The 19206-nt window shown below is 48.8% G+C and overlaps 1 protein-coding gene and 1 long non-coding RNA gene across 11 annotated transcripts in view; one reads left to right on the top strand and one right to left on the bottom strand.

Annotated features, from left to right (window-relative positions):
- Positions 1-19206, top strand: part of IL1R1 (interleukin 1 receptor type 1) — a 73201-nt gene that overhangs the window by 29236 nt on the left and 24759 nt on the right. The window contains exons 1-2 of one of the 10 annotated variants that reach the window (XM_072742401.1): positions 8360-8501; positions 8867-9244. The exons of 5 other annotated variants lie outside the window; for them this stretch is intronic. In XM_072742401.1, the coding sequence (XP_072598502.1) occupies positions 8975-9244 (270 nt within the window). In that variant the 5' untranslated portion in view covers positions 8360-8501; positions 8867-8974. Of the gene's footprint in view, positions 1-8275; positions 8303-8359; positions 9245-17655; positions 17842-18318; positions 18471-19206 lie in introns of those variants that run through there. 4 more of the 10 variants (XM_072742402.1, XM_025992395.2, XM_025992388.2 and 1 more) reach the window with 4 other exon arrangements.
- LOC140595959 (uncharacterized) lies at positions 4568-8478 on the bottom strand. The gene is made up of 2 exons (XR_011997960.1): positions 8354-8478; positions 4568-5692 (listed from the first exon to the last, which is right to left on the bottom strand). It is a non-coding gene; the product is annotated as an uncharacterized lncRNA (long non-coding RNA).

Raw genomic sequence — 19206 nt, 5'->3', positions numbered from 1 at the left:
TCCTGATAAAAATTCCCAGAAAATTAGGAATAGAAGTGCACTTTCTCAACTTTCTCAACAGGATAAAGGGCACCTGTGAAAGATCTACTGCTAACATCGTAGACTAAGAGCTTTCCCCTAAGATTAGGAACAAAGCAAAAATGTTCACTTTCCTCATTTCCATTCAGCATGGTATTAAATGATCTAAAAGTCAAGAAAATAAATAAAAGTCATCCAGATAGGAGGAGACTGTCTTTATGTGCAGAAAACATGGTGGTTGACATAAAAAAATCTTATGAAATTAATAAAAAGCTATTGGAAGTAATAAGTGAATTTTGTGGATCACAAGATCAAAATGCAAAAATCAGTTGTATTTCTATATACTAGTAATGTATAGTCAGGCATCAAGATTGAAAAGCCATATACTTTACAATCAATAATATCATGTCAATATTATCGATATTATTTTCATATCAATAATATGAAAAACTTTGGGATAAATTGAAAAGAAGATGTACAAGATCAGAGTGTGAGTTGGCAGTGATAGGGGTGCTGTTCTGCCCTTGAGCCCACAGTGTGCTTGACAGTGTTCTTGCCATGGTCTCCTCTCCCTGCCTTGCCTGGCTTGGGTTTCTTTTTCTGCAAATACTATTTCAGAGTCTTTCCCAATTGCTGGCTTTTCCCAGGTCCTCCAGGTACCTACCTTGTTACTCCCATACATAGAGCAGGGAAAAGTGAAGAAAGTGCTCAATACTTTCTAAGCATTGTGTTTTATTCTTGACTTCTCCTTTTCCTGGGACAGCACAGGGGTAAAACACTCTTCCTAGGACACGTAGGGCTTTCCTTTGTATTAAAAATCTTATGCATTGGGACCTGTTTCTTATTCTTAGGAAAGCCTGGGTTCTGGGTGCCACCTACACCTCTTCTCCTTGGGCACCTTCTCTGAGACTGTTTTTCTGTGTCATTATTTTGATGTCCAGATTGGGAAATCACCAAGTTACTTGATAAGCACACAGTTAATATGTCAAAGCAATAGGGCAAAGTACTATAAATGATTTTTTTTCTTAGAGAATAACAAAAAGGAATGACAAAAATGTAGTGTGGTAAGATTTTACAGTGCTAACATAACTGTATTTTAAATCTTTGGTCTCCCTCTATCTCTCTCTCTTTTTTTTTTTAAATTGAAAAGTAATAAATATCCTGTTGCTGATTTTATGACCTTGTGACTGGGGATCATGGTGTTGCCTCTGCTAAAAATCATTGTGAGTGCAGCAAAAGTCTGAGGTGACATTTACCATAGAGAAACCTCTCTGCACTCTTCTCCTTACCTGGTCAGTTGACTACTTCTGACATTCAGGGTTGTATATGAGTATTTTGGGACATGTGATGGAGAGATCTACTCCCCCCCCCCATACATGGTTCCTATCCTTGATAGGAAGATCTTACATTTATTTTTATTAGAGAAATAAAAAATATAGATAGGAAAACAATTATGGACAAAGCATTATATTGATGAATGTAAAGTAATTACAATAAAATAAAAAATGAGCACAGAAAATATAGAGAAAACGTGATCTGGTATGATTTAGCTGAGCAATGGAAGATAGACTGAATAATGACGTGGTTGATCAGAAGGAAAGAGGAAAGTGCAAAGAAGATTCTTCCTTAGATATAGATTTAAAATGAGCAGATTATTTATTTTGGATGAAAACTAGCTTGCAGGAGAAGGGCCCCTGGTCCAGAGGCCTTGAATTGTCTAGACTCTAGAGTAGCAATGTCCAACACTGCTACTCTATATGGTATGTCCAACATTGCTACTCTAGAACACTCTGCAGTGATGGAAATGTTCTGTGGCTTCCTATCCAATATGATAGCTGCTAGTAATGTGTAGCTATTGAGCTCCTGAAGTATAGTTAGTGAAACTGAGGAGCTGAGTTTTAAATTTTATTTAATTTTAAATAATTTTAATAATTTTATGATTCTAAAGGTCACATGTATTGGACAGCACAGATCTAGAAGAATACAAGGACCCAGCTCCTGAGAACTTTGCATAAGTCACACTTAAGGAACCTCCTGTTTCTCCTGCCCAAAGTCTTGTTTAGTCTGGATCCTAAATCTTTTATGCCATTTTTTTTGGAAATGATATTATAGGCTTCTACTATTGTCACTCTCAGGAGGACTCAAAGCCCAGTAGCACTGGCCTCCTATTAGGACAGCAGGTGTAACTATCCCGGAGTAGGAACAGCTCAGCACTCACCACCCAGGCTCTTAATTCAGTGATTTTCCTATGAGGATGCAAGAGGCAAAGAAGGAATCAACGGGATTATGGACTCTTCTCCCAACCTTTGGACCCAGGTCAAAGAATTTTCCTGGCTCCCATCCTCTCTCAGGGCAGTCATGTGTAACAGTAATTACTGATGGATATTAATCTACTTGCTGTTGAGTTGTTACCAAATTGTTTGTTGTGAAGAAAAAAAAAGAATGGAATGGATGTTAACATCATAATCTTGGGACATTAAGAAAATGATTCAACAAATACAGCGCTCTCGAGTCCGGGGAGATTTTCTTTTGCTTGTATCGTCAGAGGTAGTGGCCTGCTCTCTACTTTTTCAAGTACCTTTGTCTCTAGAACCTTATATTTCTCCTGGGCTGCTCTGTTTCTTGAATTGAATAACAATACTAGAAACTATATCCTTCTTGCAGTTAGCACTTGCTGAAAAGTACAGGTTGTACTCAAAATAGCATATTTAAAGCTAAACCTGTTTGTCCCATAACTCTCATTTCCTTTTATTTGCTGGTAAGATAGTCATAATCACAATCTTCAGGAAGTCTGTAACTGGGCAGTGGCCAGAGGTGATGCCAGAGAAGGGAGGATAGGTATCCTTTTAATTCAAAGAGACCTTGCATGCTCCGCTGACTCTGTATGGTAGGGGACAGGCCAACTGAGAGTTGTGACACATTCCTGGGTCGGGTCATTGCTTTGCTTACCTATTATTGTGCTACAAACTCAGTGACTTAAAACAACAATGTGCTATTTTGTTTGTCATGGTTCTGGCATTGATGGGACTCAGCTGGATGGTTCTCCTTTGGGGACAGTCCTATGGATGTAGGCAGATAGTGGCTGACCAGGATTGGCTGGCTTAACACCCAAAATGGTGCTCTCTCATGGTGGTAGTTGGTTCTGGCTGCCAGCTGGGATGGAGTGCCTCCGTGTGACCTCCATGTGGTTTAGAATTTATAATAGTATGGCAGCCTCAGGATGGTAACACCTCTTATCTGACAGCTTTGACCACCAAGAGTGAGTGTTTCAAGAAGCCTAAGAAGAAGCTGAAAGGTTTTTGATGATCTGGCCTCAGGAGACCCAGAAAGTCAATTCCGCTTCATTCTATTGATTGAGTAAGTAGCCAGACCAGCCCAGATTCAAGGGGAGGGAAATTAGACTTTACTTCTTAATTGGAGGAGAAGCAAAGAATTTGTAGCCATCATTAATCTACTATAGCGATCATATTAAAAGGGAACCATTTAGAGAAAACAAATTGGCAGTAATGTTTGGAAAGATCGAGAAGAATTGAAAGGCTGCAATACGAACGCTGGATTTTGGAAGGTGCTTGTGGAAAAGAAAAAGTGACAAAACACAGAGACCAATTACAGAAACTTGCAGAGAACCAAAGGTGGTGGGACTGTGTAGGAAATACCAGGAAATGTGTTTAAGGCAGCTAGTATTTTTGTTATGTTTAAAGATGAGTTTAAGGAAAGCATTGCTTTTGTCACATGTCCATGTCACATGTCACATGTCACATGTCCATGACTGAGGATGAAGGCTCTAAGGGGCCCTTCTTGGATAATGTGGGGAATTTGGTAACGGCTGCATTTTGGATGATGATGGCTGGTTTGGTTATTGGTGCTTTGACTTTCATGTGTTGCATCAACCATCAAATCAAGATCTGGCTCATGAGAAAGAGGCCACTGGTCTGGTTCCTTTAGGGGCAGCTCTTCTTAGAAGCCATTATGTCTTTGGGTCTCTGGAACTTGCTGTGCTGTTTCTGTGCTGTTAGCATGGAAAAAAACCAGGTGCAAGAAATTTCTTGCACTCAATGGCTTTCACTGAGCAAGATTAAAGCTGCATTAGAACAAGAAGTTGGCAGGGCTGCCTTCCTCGTCCATCTCTTTGGCCTCCTCTTATAAAGGAAGTTAAGAAATAGTTTCTTGCCCGAGGCAATTTTATGATATTCTACACTTTCTCTTCCACTCCTATCTCTAGTTTACATGCAGCTTTCTGACTGGTAAAAGTCTTGTAAAATCGGAGGAATCTGAATGGAAAGATGATCAGAGAAACTCACATAAAACTGCTTAGAGAAGTGGACTTAGAGAAGTGGATGGGTGGTAATAAGAGACACAGATTGAAAAAGTGGTTATTTGGAGGTCAGGAGGTGGAAAATGTGTAAAAGGAACGAAAAACGAGGTTGTAGAAGGAAGTCCATGTAGGACAGTGGTTTTTAAATCTCTCTCAGGGAACACTGTGGTTCTGTGAGCAGTTACTGGCAGTTCTATAAATAACACAAAATAGGCGTAGCAAGAATCACAGAGGCCCTGTGTGCAAAGATGTAATTTTATTTTCCACAACGGAAGTCAATTTAGCTCACGGATCCTTGTTTCCATCTCTAGCGCCAGAAAAAAAATCTCTCCAGCAGAGTTGCCTCGTCTCCACTGGCTCAAGACTCCATCTCCTCCATTCAGAATCCTTCCCTTCGCCAACCCCTTTTGTCCTTTGAAGAGTAACTGGGGTTCTTTGGGGGCGGTGGAGGTGAAGGACGTGGGCTGCTCATGGCTCGTCTGGGGAGGGTTTCTGTCTATAGGTCATCCTCTGGACTTAATGACCCCAGCTTGGATCATGTTTGTCCCGGTGTCCCCAGCTGCAAGGGCTGCTCTCACTGGTGGCCTTCTTACCCCTTAGCAGTCCCTTTCGAGCGGCTGGGGACTCTGAACACAATGGGAGTGTTGCGTCACCGTTTGTGAAATAGCCCATCCTCCGACCCAGGCAGTTCTACTGTGACAGCTGCCCCTTGGCACAGACCACTCTGGACACATGGCTTTGCTATGACACTGATGATCTCCAGGTCTTTGTTTCTTGTGCATTATTAGATACTCTTCTCAAAGAAGGTCCTATGATTTGAGCAGCTTGACAAGAGGGGCACACACTGAAAATCCCCATGGGATACAGTCTCTCTCTCTCTCTCTCTCTCTCTTTTTAAAGTAGGCTCCATGGTGGTCCAGTGTGCCCTATGCGGGGCTTGAATTTATGACCCTGAGATTGATCAAGACCTGAGCTGAGATTAAGAGTCGGACACTTAACTGACTGAGCCACCCAGGGGTCTCCAAACCGTTGGGGGGATATGGTCTCCCAAGAAAGGTGGTCTGGGGGTGGCAGACAGTCAAGTCTTCCAAATGACAGCAGTCTCAGAGATGGGAGGGTAGGGAGGGAGACGCACTCCAGAAGGTGACCCGAGACTCTGGATGTTATTTTTGTTTCACATTAATTTTTGTCAAACACATCTGTCATCACCTTCCTGAAGGGATATGGCTCACACTCAGGTACACCCTTGCATTCAGAGCATCTGTGTGGTGTTGAGACCAGAGTATGTAGGCCTGACAACCTCCACCTCATGGGTCTTCAACTCTGGGATGAGGCAGGACAGGTGGACACATGAGCTACCTAAGAAATGAAACAAAGGGAAGAGGCAAGTCAGGGAAAGTAGTCAGCACGGCTGAGTGAGGGAGGAGGTGAATTTAAGGTGCTAGATGGGGGGGATCCCTGGGTGGCGCAGCGGTTTGGCGCCTGCCTTTGGCCCAGGGCGCGATCCTGGAGACCCGGGATCGAGTCCCACGTCGGGCTCCTGGTGCATGGAGCCTGCTTCTCCCTCTGCCTGTGTCTCTGCCTCTCTCTCTCTCTCTCTATCATGAATAAATAAAAAAAAAAAAAAAAAAAAAAAAAAAAAAGGTGCTAGATGGGACCGTGGTTATAGTTGAGAAGAGAAGGTCGTCAAAAACCCATCCTCATAGTATAGAGGAGTATTTGAGTGTCTTCTCCGAGTCTATGGGCCCATGTGTGTAGCAGGATGGTTGGGGTAGTGGTGGGTGGGAAGCATCAGAATATAAAGGAAAAAAAAAAAAAACAAGGAAAAGTGTAATTTTAATTTCTACATTATTGCACAGACCAATTTTACTCTCTTTTTGTAAACTGTTTAAAAACCTTTACTATATAAATGGCAAGATATGTTTATGTTCACCAACAATGCTCATTCCACAGCACTCAGCCTGGCTGGCTTGTTTCAGCTTTGATTACCACTGGGGACACAGGAGCCGAAATAGCTTCAGGTGGAGGATTCACAGAAAGGGCATCACTATGGGGGCTTAAAGGGACAGTTGTTCCCAAGCCTGGCTGCACAGTGGAATCACCTGGGAGTTTTGATAACACTGACACTTGGGCCTCAGCCCCAAAGATTTTTGTGTGATGGATCTGGACATCAGTGGTCCAGATTTCTCTCCTGGTGATTCTAAGGTTTCAAGAACCACCACCCTAAAAAGGAATACTAAAGAGATGGGGGAAAGCTGATGAATTCTCACAATACCATGTTACTGGTCCCAGAGTTGAGTGTGTTCCTTGGAGAAAGAGGAACCAGATGCAAACACTGGAACCAGATAAATTAAAAAAAAAAAATAGAGAAATTGTCATCACATCAATCCACAAGGCAGCATTAGGATTGATGAGTTATTGCTGCTAATTTCTCTATCTGGGCCACCTGAGGCCAGGGTTATCTCAATTCTTGGGGTTCTGACCACTGCTATCAAGGGATGGGTTAGGGAAGCCAGGACCTGCCCAGCCTGGAAGGGATACAGGAAGGGGGTGTGCGAGTTCTGTTAGGAAGGAAGCAATCATCATTTACTCAACGTGTCCTCGGAGGAGGATGGCTCATTAGGCGCTCAAAACAAGTCAGGGTCCTGTCACTTGCTGGAGGTACGGCGGCGTGGAAAGGGAGGAGCAGCTTGCAAGCCCCTGGCTGCTGGGCGTGGAGGCCCAGCCGGCTGCCGCCGGTACCCAGCGTCCTTCCCTCCCCGCACCAAGGTCCACGTGGGACCCTGGCCACTCACTCAGTTTCCCCGAGGGCCAGGCCTCAGGTGCAAAACGAGCGGATGGGAGTAAGTGGGTTTTACGCTGAAAAGGATACCTGGTGTGGCCGAGAAGCCTGGTATCAAGACGGTACCACCTGTAAGCTGCTTCTGCCCCGGGCACATAGCAGTAGCAATATAATAGCGGGGGACCCCGTGTCGTATCAAACCGGGGCCTGGCTCTGGCTTACCGCATTAGTGTCTGTCCTCTGCCCACGATGTGGGTGCTGCCCTGACCCCTTTTCACAGAAGAAACGAAGGTACGGGGGAAGGTAGTGGGTGCGGCAGGTTCGCAGGCCAGGGAGGGCCGGCCGGGGCTGGGGGGCTGGGGGGCTCGGGGGCTCGGGGGGCTCGGGGGCTCGGGGGCTCGGGGGGCTCGGGGGGCTGGGGGCTCGGGGGGCTCGGGGGCTCGGGGGGCTCTGGGGGCTCTGGGGGCTCGGGGGCTCGGGGGCTCGGGGGGCTGGGGGGCTGGGGGGGCTCGGGGGGCTCGGGGGGCTGGGGGGCTCGGGGGGCTCGGGGGCTGGGGGGCTCGGGGGCTCGGGGGCTGGGGGGCTCGGGGGCTCGGGGACTCGGGGGCTCGGGGGCTGACCGCCGACACCGTCCTGCGCTTGGCTGGGGAGCGGGGCCGAGAGCTCAGGGGCGGGGCGCGAGCTGCAGTCGCCAACTCGTGCCCGGGGCCCCGCAGTCGGGGGGAGCCCGGCCGCAGGTCCAGGGGGCGTCCCGGGTCACCCCGGGTGGGGCCGCCGTGGCCGCCGCTCCGCGGTGCGGGGCGCCCCGGGCCCGCCGAGGATGCGCGGGGCAGGGCGGCGTCCCGGCTCCCCTGGGCAGGGCGCGGGGCACCGGGCCAGCTCGCTCCCGCCCGCGCCCGGCCCGGCCCGCCCCGGCGTCTCCGCCCGCCCCCGTCCGTCCGTCCCCGCCCGCGGCGCCCGAGCCCGAGCCGAGGCCGGAGCAGAGCCGGAGCGGAGCCGCCGCGCTGCAGGGGCCGCGCCCGCAGTCCCCCCGCCCCAGGGCGCCGCGGCTCCTGCTCCGGCCCCGCGCGGACCCCGGAGCCCAGCCGAGCGCGGGCATGTGACCGCCGCGCCCCCTCCCGCGGCCCGGAGCGCCCCCCAGCGCCCCCCAGCGCCCCCTCCCGCCGCCCCCGCCGGGCCCCGCCCAGGTAGGAGGCCCCGCCGCGCCCACCGCGCAGAAAGCGCCCTTCCCCACTCACCCCTGCGTGTCAGCTCGTTGTGCAAGGAGGTGGCGGCGGTGACATCTGCGGGGATTTGGGGTGTTTTTATTCCCGCGTGAAGCCGGAATAAGGGTTGTTCAGATCCTTTTGGGGGGAACTTGCCGGTGGTCCTGGAGGGTAGTTCCAGGTGTGTGTGTGTGTGTGTGTGTGTGTGTGTGTGTGTGTGTGTGACTCGCGTCCACGCTTTGGAATCTGGCCAAGTTCAGCTGGTTCGGGAGGGCCCCGCTCGGGGGTTTAGGCTCCGAGGGGTCAGTCTGGTCAACAAGATGAGGGACCCTGGAGGGTCTATACAGTGGGGGAGCTGACTTGCCCCCCGCCCCCCGCCCCCCCGCCCCCCAGGGCTGCCCTGAGTGTAGCTACAAACAGACGCCAGGAGGACACCCGTGCACAACAGGCAGGTCCAGTACTTGGCAGTTTAAAAGGCCCTCTCCGTTTCCCTTTTATCCTCCCAGCAGTCTTGGGAGACACATGCTACTGTGACTTCCCTTTCAGGGCAGAGTGAAGCGGAGGCGTAGACAAGGTTACTAACCTGGGGGACTGGCACCCAGAAGGAGGGCGACCCCTCTGGACTCCAAACCTATGCCTCTGCTTTAGGGCAGGATGGCTCCCTTGGTCAGTGCCTACCAGGGCTCTCTGGCCTGTGCTGCGGAGGTGGTGTGGATTCCCGCCCGGGCATCTGTCCGCAGTGATTCTTGGTGGCAGGAGATGCTCAGCAGATGGGCATGTCCCAGGGTTTTAGCCTCACAGCGTAGGAACCCAGTAAGGGATGTCTGGGCCACTGATACCATGGAGAAAAAGGTGAGCCGAGATCCATCCACGATTGGAAGGTGCTTTCTGGGTTACCCTGGCTTGGCACCAAACTTCTGGAAGGTGAGTATATAAAATGGAATTCCATGATTATTGGTGAACTGCGGAGAGCTGGGGGATGCGGGGTGAGGGGAGTGCTGGGGAAGTTTGCTGCCCCTTTTCCCACCCAGCTTACTGTGTACTGTGGGCATCTTTTTCTCTCTTGACTGCTTTTAATTTCTTATTTAGAGTCCTATTTAATATTTCATTTACTATTCTATATTCACATCCTGTATTATGTTTTATGCTAGACAAAAAGGCAGGGCCTTTGGGATGTGGAACCCCTTATTTGTTTTCAGCCTTATTTGGCTAGCTGCCACGTACTGCGTGTGGAGCATCACTTGCACCTGTCCACCCTGGGGTAGCCTCCATGTAGTTCCGGAAAGATATTTGACCTGAATTCTCACATGACCTTGGCATGGCCAAACTAAACCTTTCTTTTTAAATAGGTTCTGCTCAGCCCTGTGGGGCATAATGTGGCAAGGCTTTCTTTATGGCTTTTTTTTTTTAGATAGTATCTTTTGAGTAATTCTTTTACTGTTGGTTAAACACTGTTAGATACACTTATTTATTTAACAAATGCTTATTGAAATGTCTACTCTGTGCCTGGTACTGTTCCAGGTACTGAGGGTAGAGCCGTGAATGGGATAGATTAAAATCCCTGTCCTCTAATGGATATGAATCTTCTTGGTTGAAGTCCCAGGACAACTGCTGTCTTCCTGCATAAGGGGGGTCTCTGAACTTTGTCTCATTGAATAGAGTGTGGGCACCCCGGCTGCCCACAGGCAGGACAGCATTCAGGGTCTCCAGTGGAGAGGGCAGGAAGGTAACGGACACAGAGACAGCTCCGTGGTTCCTAAGGATTGGTAGGGGTGCCGAGATATACCCTAGGGCTTGGCTGTGCACTTGGAGGGAAGATGGAGAACGTGTAGTTGGGATGCATCAGTGGGATACGGTGCATCCAGTTGGAAACAGGTAGAGATGTTGTAAACAGAGCATCTTATTAACCAACGTGGCAAAGCTGGACAATTGCAGTGAACTACCATTGCACAGGGGGTGGGGAAGTGCAGAGATTATGTTACATGACGGACCCACTGTGAACTTGTTAGTTGAAGGACAGTGGTCATGGGGGGGGCGCTCATAGGCTGTTCCCCCCCCCCACCAGTGATGTTCCCCGTCTGCTGCTGTGTGCAGGAACTGGGTTTGTGTTTTCCTTTCTTTGAGGTTTTGAGGTTGTCAGGAGGGCTTGCAGGATCTGTGCTGTCAGCAGCTTTGTTCCTCGCTCCCTCCACCCTGCCCTTGCCTGCTGTGACCTCAGGAAATGCTTCCGAAGCCTCCTGGTCACGCTCAGCACTTGGGAGTATGTGGAGGAGCCCTGGTACCAGGGTGATCTCACCACGTGTTGAAGGGGTCTGGGGTTCCGGAAGGTCCCTGGTCACCTACATACCTTTGAACTCTGCACTGTCTCCCCTTCTCTTACACGAGGCAGAGTAGTGGAGGCTTCCTCCTCCACCCCATTCCTCCTGTTCCAGAAAGGATTTATAAGATGCCATAAATTAAAAATAGGATGAAAGAAAACCAAGAGTGGAGATGAAGTGGCGCCCTCAATGAGCCTAGCAAGGTGTCAAACGTAAACCTTCATGAACTCTAGATTTGCAAAGTTGCCAAGTGGGGCTGCAGGTGCGGCAGTAAGCGGGTGCCGCAGCCTTGCCTGCACCATAGCATCACCTGAGGCGCTCTGATGACAAATGGCAGGACTTGACCACAGACAGAGCAAACAAACTAGCGTCGCTGGGGATGCGCCCAGGCACTGGTGTTTTTAAAGCCCCCAGGTGGTTCTCACGTGTAGCCAAGGTTGACAACACTGATGTACTTTCCTTTCAGTGGTGAGAGAAAGGAAACCTGGTGGGGCATAGCTGTCTGTGTCTTCAAGATACAAAGAAGTGCTCAGGAGAAGTAAAAAGAATTCCTGATATGGAGAAAAGTGGGACCTTTCCTGTGGTGCAGATCCCCTTTCAGGAGGTGTAAGGGCAATTTTAGGCTGTCTCTTGAAATGATTCCCCATTGCAAGTGCAGTCGGGTAACGGAGTTTCAGCTGGACTTAGGGTGCTAGTAGGAGGTGGGGGAGGTGGCCTGTGCACCCCAAGTTCTGACATATGGCTTCCCAAACCAGAGAAGGTAAGGACCCCAGCAGATACAGCCCATGACTGCTGACCCTGAGTTAAATCAAGCGTTACATGCTGTCACTTAGATCAGTGCTTGTCAGCTCATTCAGAACCCCTTACCCCCTTTAATGCAAATACTTGCAACTCTAAAATGATATAATGAAACTTACCTGCAACGTAATTTCCAACTAATCAGTATACTAGCTCGATGTAGTAAAGAATCACAGTGTGGATGGATGCTTAGGCAGAGCTAAACTGGAACCCAGTGTGGCTGCTAAATGTGCTATATAGACTAGAATGTAGGGTCACAGGGAATGGCTCCAAGTGTGGTCTGGAACAGAGGTATCTTGGTGGGGATCTAAGTACCACTGAATGATGAGTGACTTTTGCTCACGGTCTAAGGTCTAAATGGTAGTCAAAGGTAGTCTTGTTTGTTTTCACAGTAATCACATTCCTGGAAAATCCAGTATATATGAAAAGTGTGCCAACAATATATGTTTTATGTAAGCGTAGGATAGAGTTAGGCGCTAGACTCCCCAGTGATAAAGGGCACAGAGGCTTGGAAGTCATGCACAGTCTTTACTTTGCAGAACTGCTTTGCATTGTACTGAAAGTCTACCACCAAATGCTTCATTTTGATCAAAGTATCCCCTTCTCCTTACTTTCACAAGTGCTCCCTTAGCAGCCAGACTGACCCCTTTGAGAACCAGTGCATTCCCCATATCACTTGGTCATAATGCCAAGTGGGCGCTGACATAGCAGGGCACCGATGGGGTGTAAGCCAGCCTTCCGTGTGCACTCATGTTAACTGTTAAAGGGTTGTGTTGGTGATGATAGAAACCAGAATGGTGGGCCATGTCCAGTCAAGGGTGGCTAGTAAGGGACACAAAGGAATTTTAGAGAAGGATAGAAATGATCCATGTCTTGATGGGGTCTTCCTGGTGGATTCAGTTGTCACAGTAAATGGAATTATACACTTAGGTTTTACTGTGTGTGGCACTGTATGCGTATTATAGCTCGGTAAAAAAAAAACAAAAACAAAAGCAAAAACCTCAGAGGAGTGAGGACAGAAAAACTCTTATTAGAGAATATCTAGTCCCAAGTTCATTGTGGAAAAACAGACACTGTGATAAAATCCAATCCAACCACCCAGAGAACCTGGCCCATTCATGCTTGCGGCCCTCTAGTGATGGTAATCCTGTCCCTCTGTGCCTTATTTTTCCCTCTGCTGTGAAAATTCACATGAAACCACCAATCTGGTGGCTTTGTGCCTTGTCATAGCTGAACAGCTTAGACTGCATAGCAACACCTGAAACCTCTGGGGCTATTTTTACTTTATCTCCAAATCCCTGTGCACGATAGGCTTTGATGGTTAAAAAATTTCCCTTGCCTCATTTGTGTGAGTAAATAAACCAGATGAATCTGCTATGAGGCAGGCTTTTGGATCATCTGATAGGAAAATTGCAAAAATTTCAGTGTTTCTCAGGCTTTCTGAGATGATGAGTGTTTCTACTGCCTCTGTCAAAGGAGTGGTTTTGTTTGTTCATGGTTTTTGATAACTTTTTCTCTGGGGGAAAATCAGGCATAGCCACGCTAAACACACAGTTGGGTTGTAGGATGTCAAAGTGTGGTGGGGTGTCCGTCACTCATCTCTGTAGAACAGAAACAGTCGTATTACACCGTGGTCATCCCCAGACTGTGCCATGTCCTTGTTCTGCCTTCCCTGTCTCAAGTGTGGAACCATCCTAGGGGCCCTGCTCAGTAATGTTAGGGTTAGATCGCTCTTTTGTGTCCTTTGTAGGTGTGACTTTGGGTGGCCTTCATGGTTCCGTTTCCCATGCGTGGGACCGGATAGAGATGGTTGTGGGTGCTTATGTAAGGCAGTGCCTCTCAGATTTTACCACCAAAGGACTCCTCTTGAGAAATGAAGAGTAAATGCTCCATCTAGCACTCCAGAGTGGCTCACCTGAAGAGCTATTTCTTTGATGACTCATGTTTTACATCTTGGAGATTTTTCTTTCCATTTTGTAATATAGCTGCGTTTTCTCTAATATAAAGATAACTCCACCCAGAAAAATCCTTGAGTCAAATCAGTACCCCAGAAAGTTGGACTCTGAGTTCCTTCACTGGCTACAGCTTCAGGGGATTTGCAGATTCTAGACTAAGAAACTGGGACTCGTGGTAAGTCCAGAACTCTAAAATATTTTCTACAAGCATGTGGTTCTATGGCTTTATGAGTAAGTTCCTTTATGCCTTGTCTTTAAAACTAACATTTTTGGTCTTAACAGTATTGGAGACTGTTTAGTTGCTGTTTGAGTCCTTATAAGAGGTGAAGATCATAATTCCAGGCTTGATTTTAATGCCATGCCCCATTCCCCCTACGTGTTCACGGTGGTTCTCGGTAGAACAAGGAGGTTGTGACGATTCATGAGCTGAGGAGCCTGCGTTAGTCTTTGCTTCTTCCAGGGACTATCCACAGTCCCTTCTCAGTTATAGTCAATTAGTTGGAGCCAGATTCTCTGAATATTTCTCTGCTGTGTCAAATATACACTTATATACATGTTGAATAATGTTCGGGATGAGAAGTCGTATTAAACAATGCTGTGTATATATTTGTAAGTGTGAAGAGTGAGCTGGTATTAGATGGAGATGTGGAAAGTACCATTAGGATTTCTGTTTAAATTTCGGATGTGAGTCCCTTCAAGTCCCTGGAAGGTGGAAGAGGTGGCTTCTGCTGATGTGTTCTCTTTCTTCTTGGGTTTCTACAAGTTTGGCTGCTGCAGAACTTCCCTTAGAGCCAGGCAAGAGAGGTCCTGTCCAGGCCCTGTACTTTGGACGGTTCTGCTCTGCCTCCTGGCCAGTTGCATGCCTCAGCACGGCCAGGAGTCTGTAGGGCTAAAGGGATGTGCCTGCGTGGAACCTGTGCCCATCAGCATGGCCACGATCCAGGTACCTAGGGTCCCCGAAATTCGTTGGCCTAACAGCCTGGGCAAAGCATATACAGGCCTCTTTCTTAGGCCATGCCCCTATGAATGCCACAGCCAGTGTGCCTCCCTGGTTCGACTGGCCCTGGCTGTGCAGGTGCGGGGAGGACAGACTTCAGCCTTGGATGTGTGGGCTGTGCTGTCTGCCTGCATGTGTGCCCAGGGCCCCTCATGATGTGTGGCCGAGCTGGGGGCAATCCAGGGAGTCCAGCTTGGAGATTAATGTCGACAGAAAGAGCATGGGCCATGCCAGGGGCTGCTCCATGCAGATGCTGTATGGGAAAGTGCCTGATGTGTGGGGTGTGTCTGATGCGTGCCACCTCTGTCCTGTGCCTGGCTGCTGTCCTGGAAGGCAAGCTGCACAATGTGGGGGAATTCCTCAGGAATCAGAAGGAAATTCCTCAAGGTTGTAGGAAATTCTTCAAGAATAAGAAGGCGTTAACAGATGCTGTGTGGCCACAAAGTGGGCATAAACACCTCTTCCCTCTGCCCTGGGGCCCTGGGCCTTGTGGAAGCCACATGGGTTCTGGTGACTGTCCCTCTGCAGCCCTCTCCTCCACCCCCCAGCTGTCACTTTTCCTGTGTCTGCTCTGGGCATAGACTTCCTTGCAGACTGACAGGACAGCTAGCAGATGAAGCTAGCCCTTCCTGGAAGCGGCTTCTGTTGGAGGCCTGTGTGTTCACTGTTCATTCTTAGACTTCACCTCTGCTTCTGTAATTTAGTCCATGTCGAAGTAGGTCATCCCAGGTCTAGTAGGACGTTGCTGTACGCCTCCCATTCGCATTTCCATTTTATTTTCAATAGACAAGTAGCTTCGCAGGGTTCTCCATGTGCCACAGAGTCATGGTGTGATGTACTGGTTTCCAGATGTGTTGTAATCACTGAAAAGCAAGGGGAACTGTACTCAGGAAGTTCACATTGGCCAGCTCTTTTCATGTGATTGTCATAGAAAGCTGTGCTTCCTGTCTCCACACCCCAGAGCATGGCAGTGAGTGGACCAGGCTTCTAGGGACAAGGGGCAGAGGTGACCAGTCGAGGCTGCCTGTCATGCCAGGCCCCGGCTGACTGCCCTCACTGGGCATCAATACCTCAAGGTGCTGCCACCGAGCCTCTACACAAGGGCTGGAATCTGCTATGGAGGAGATGGTAGGCAGGGCGGGAAATTTCATATGTAAAACAGACATCACCGCACCTCAGGGTAGGAAAGGAGCAGTGTGTTAGGGCTTGCTAATTGGCTGAGAGCATTGGTCCTCCCCCCTTCCTTAATCCTTTTATTTTATGCGGGGAAATTCATCCAAACAACACCACAGTGGCATAAATCTGTGACATTTTTGATTGTTAATACTTTCTAAACATATTTTGAAGTTTACTCAGAAACCACTCAAAAATCACAGCAGGTTTTGCTCAGAAACCACTCAAAAATCACAGCAGGTTTTGCTCAGTTGCCTCCGAACAAGGGAGGTTGACTTAGCTTAGCCAGTGTCCCTGCCAGGGAGAGTCGCTCCCAGCGTCTGCTCTCCCTCCTTCTGTTCTCCCCCAGTGTCCTCCCTGGCTTCCTGGCTGTGCACCCTTGTGAAACCCCTGAAGTAGTAATCTTCCTTTTCCAATGTGGTTCCCAGCCTCATAATGGTTGCCCTTGCATTTCTCTTCTCTGACTCACACTCAGTACCCGTATTCCATCCTTTCCTCCTCTCTGGATTCGAAGCCAGATTTTTGTCCGTGTGTTGTCTGATGTGAAGATGTTGGAGAGATGAATCCCCCCTTCCCTCCCTTCCTTCCTGAGCTCTTACCATATGCACAATGAGTAGGTTGGGGCCCTCTTCACCGGAGCATGGGAGAGGGAGAGGATCTTCTCTGTATCTTTCTCTTCTGGCCCAAGTAGAGAAGACCAGCAACCAGGAGAGCCACAGCCACTGCCTGAACCCTGAGTCTCAGAGACAGAGGTCTGAGGCAAGGGGCCCTGTGCCAGGGAGAACCTGTGACTTGGTGCTCCTGGCTCTGGAGGAAGAGGGTGTCTCCAGGGACCCCCGGGAGAGGCCTCTGATCAGAATCTGCTCACAGCTAGTCAGAAGTCCCAGAAGAAGCAGGCTGACTCAGATGGAAGAACCAAGTGACGGCCCCGGGAAGCACCATGGAGGCACCATGGAGGCAGAATGGCAGAGTGCTTGCAGTTGGGCAAGGAGAAGAACCCGTGACTCAAGTAGCAAGGACAGGAAGAAGAGACAGTGAATATAAAAATTCTTTTAAAAACTTTCTGGGGCAAAGAGGAATAGAGAAAATGAAGTGGTTTAGGGGGCTTGGGAAGTCAACTCTGCAAAGCATTTCCTGGACTTTCCAAGTAATTTCATTTCGTGTCATCCTTCCCCCATCCTCCCTATCTCCCCCTCTTAATTTCTCTGCCATCCCCTATACCTCCCCACCCCCAGGCTGCACTCCTTCCTGAGCCATGCTAATGGAGGTGGGGAGGGCGCTGTGCCTAGGACAGGGGCCAGGAAGCCAGGAACATCAGGGAGTCTTTGACTTTGTGTTATGATTCCTGTAGATAAGCCACTGTGCCTCTGACCCCCTCATGTTATGCTGTGTACCTTCCCATCAATCTAACATGAACAATCAGGTGGTAATTAATCCATTTAATCTAAGCAGAATGTTGGTGTTGTCTTAGTCAGGCTGTTTTATTGATTGGACATTAAAAGGCGCTATGCTTCAGCCTTACCAGCATTTCGAAGACCCAAGGAAATGAATCAGACCTGGAAAAAACCACCAGACTCCAAAATATTAAAAGTAAACTGTAAAACCAGGGAATGAATGGTGGAATGTGTGCAGGACATGACAGGTAGAGCAGTCACAGCTCAGCTTTTTGGAAGTTTCCAATTCTGTAACTGGGAAGGTATTGATAAGCGTGGCATAAGGAAGCCTGAGGACTCACAGTGTACCTGTTCTTAAAAAGGGCCTGTTCATTTTTTCCTGGCATCTGTTTCTCTCTGAGCTCTGAGCTCTGTTCTCCAAGTGCATAAAGTGGTGAGCTGCCCATAGGCCATTCAACCTTTCTGCATCCCTGGGCCCAGTGGGATGTGACAGGTTGTGTGTGTTTATTCCAAAAGAGATGGTGATTATCAACCTCTTGGTAGTCCTCGCCCCCGTGACTCGATTTTCTGAGCCTCAGAGGACAGTAGAACATGTTGATCTTTAAATGTGTGACTCCTTTTTGTCAGCTTGTTTTGGGTTTTTTTGGATACCTTTTGAGGTCTGCACAGTGATCGGTGACTTTAAGCTTCTTCATTGCAGCTCACACCGTCAGGTGCACTTCCTTCCTCAGGTGGACTTGTCCCCTTGAAGATGCAGACTCCATCCTGCGAAGCAAGACTGCTTCACACAAGAAAGGGCCATCTTCAACCTAACAGGGCTACTTCCCCAGCTCGGGCCTGCCGGCCTTTTCTCACAGATAGGTGGAGTCTCCGACCTCAGCTTCAGGTGATCCTGGCATATCTCTCGTTGTGTACAGAACATTCTGTTTGTCCATACAGTTTCCTTTGGGATAGCTCCATGGTTTTATCTGATTTCTGAAGGGGTCTGTGACCCACAGCTCACCCACTTTCCCGGGGTCACTAACCTACTACTATGGTTTGTGACCTCTGTGATGATGGCTGCCATTGACCTGTGTGCTGTCCAGTTCCAGCACATTCCAGTGTCTGCATCACTCAGCTATCAGCTGACACTTGGATTTGATATTTGGCAGCCCTGCTAGCTAGCCCCAGCAGACCCAGGGCATCTCCTTGGGCTGCCTGTGGTTCTGGAACCTGTCCTTACCTGGCCTGGCTCTCACTGGTCCCCACCTGAATGAATTGGGGCTGGTGCACCCTAGACCCCCTCTGTCATCCCTCCTCTCGCTGGTCTCTGAGTGAGTCTCAGATACGCCCCCTTTCTTGTCTGTCTCTTATTGTAGGCTGGCTCATGGTCCCATCTTCCCTCATCTCGACACCCTTTCACGGCAACCTGCTCTCCCTGCCTACCATCTTGTCTCTGATTTATATTCCACATGGGTGCCAAGATTTCTATAAAAAATGGAATCTGATTGTACACCACCCTATGGCTTCACACCTGTAAGTGATTTTCTTTTTTTGCCACCTACAAATTGCAGTCCTAGGGCAGCCCCGGGTGGCTCAGCGATTTAGCACTGCCTTCAGCCCAGGGCCTGATCCTGGAGACCCAGGATCGAGTCCCATGTCAGGTTCCCTGCATGGAGCCTGGTTCTCCCTCTGCCTGCATCTCTACCTCTCTCTCTGTGTCTCTCATGAATAAGTACATAAAAAATCTAAAACAAAAACAAATTGTAGTCCTAACTCCAGAGCCAGGCTCTGTGATCTGGGCACTGTCAGCCTCCCCAGCTTTGCTTCTTGGCTTCCCATCTTTGGTTTATGCTCCAGAACTGAAGGGGACTGGTCTCCCCCAAGTGCTCCCCACCACCTCATTAGGTTGAAGTAATACCTCATCCAGGAGTCCTCCTCCAGGCTGACTTAGGGCCCTGGGCATTCCTCTCCCCACAGTCACCCCTGCATCTCTGTTTAGTTCTGTGGCTGTTTCTGCTTTCCCTGCTGGCTAATGACCTGCTTGAGCCAGACTCAGGGTCGTCATTCCTGTTTGTTCCCAGGGCCAAGCGTGGATGCAGGCATGTGGTGATATCCAATATACATTTGTTGAGTTCAGCAGTGAATGAATAAAGAGATGAATGGATAGCTGAAAACATTTCACCAAAACTTGTATTTGTCATCAGCACCAGGGGTGATTTATAATTGCTAACATTTGAGTGTGACCACCTGCCAATGTCCTACACCCTCA

The sequence above is a fragment of the Vulpes vulpes genome, chromosome 16 (genome assembly GCF_048418805.1).
Source record: "Vulpes vulpes isolate BD-2025 chromosome 16, VulVul3, whole genome shotgun sequence".
Taxonomy (NCBI): Eukaryota; Metazoa; Chordata; class Mammalia; order Carnivora; family Canidae; genus Vulpes; species Vulpes vulpes.
The sequence above is the reverse complement of the archived record's forward strand: the minus strand, read 5'-3'. Positions and strand labels throughout refer to the sequence as shown.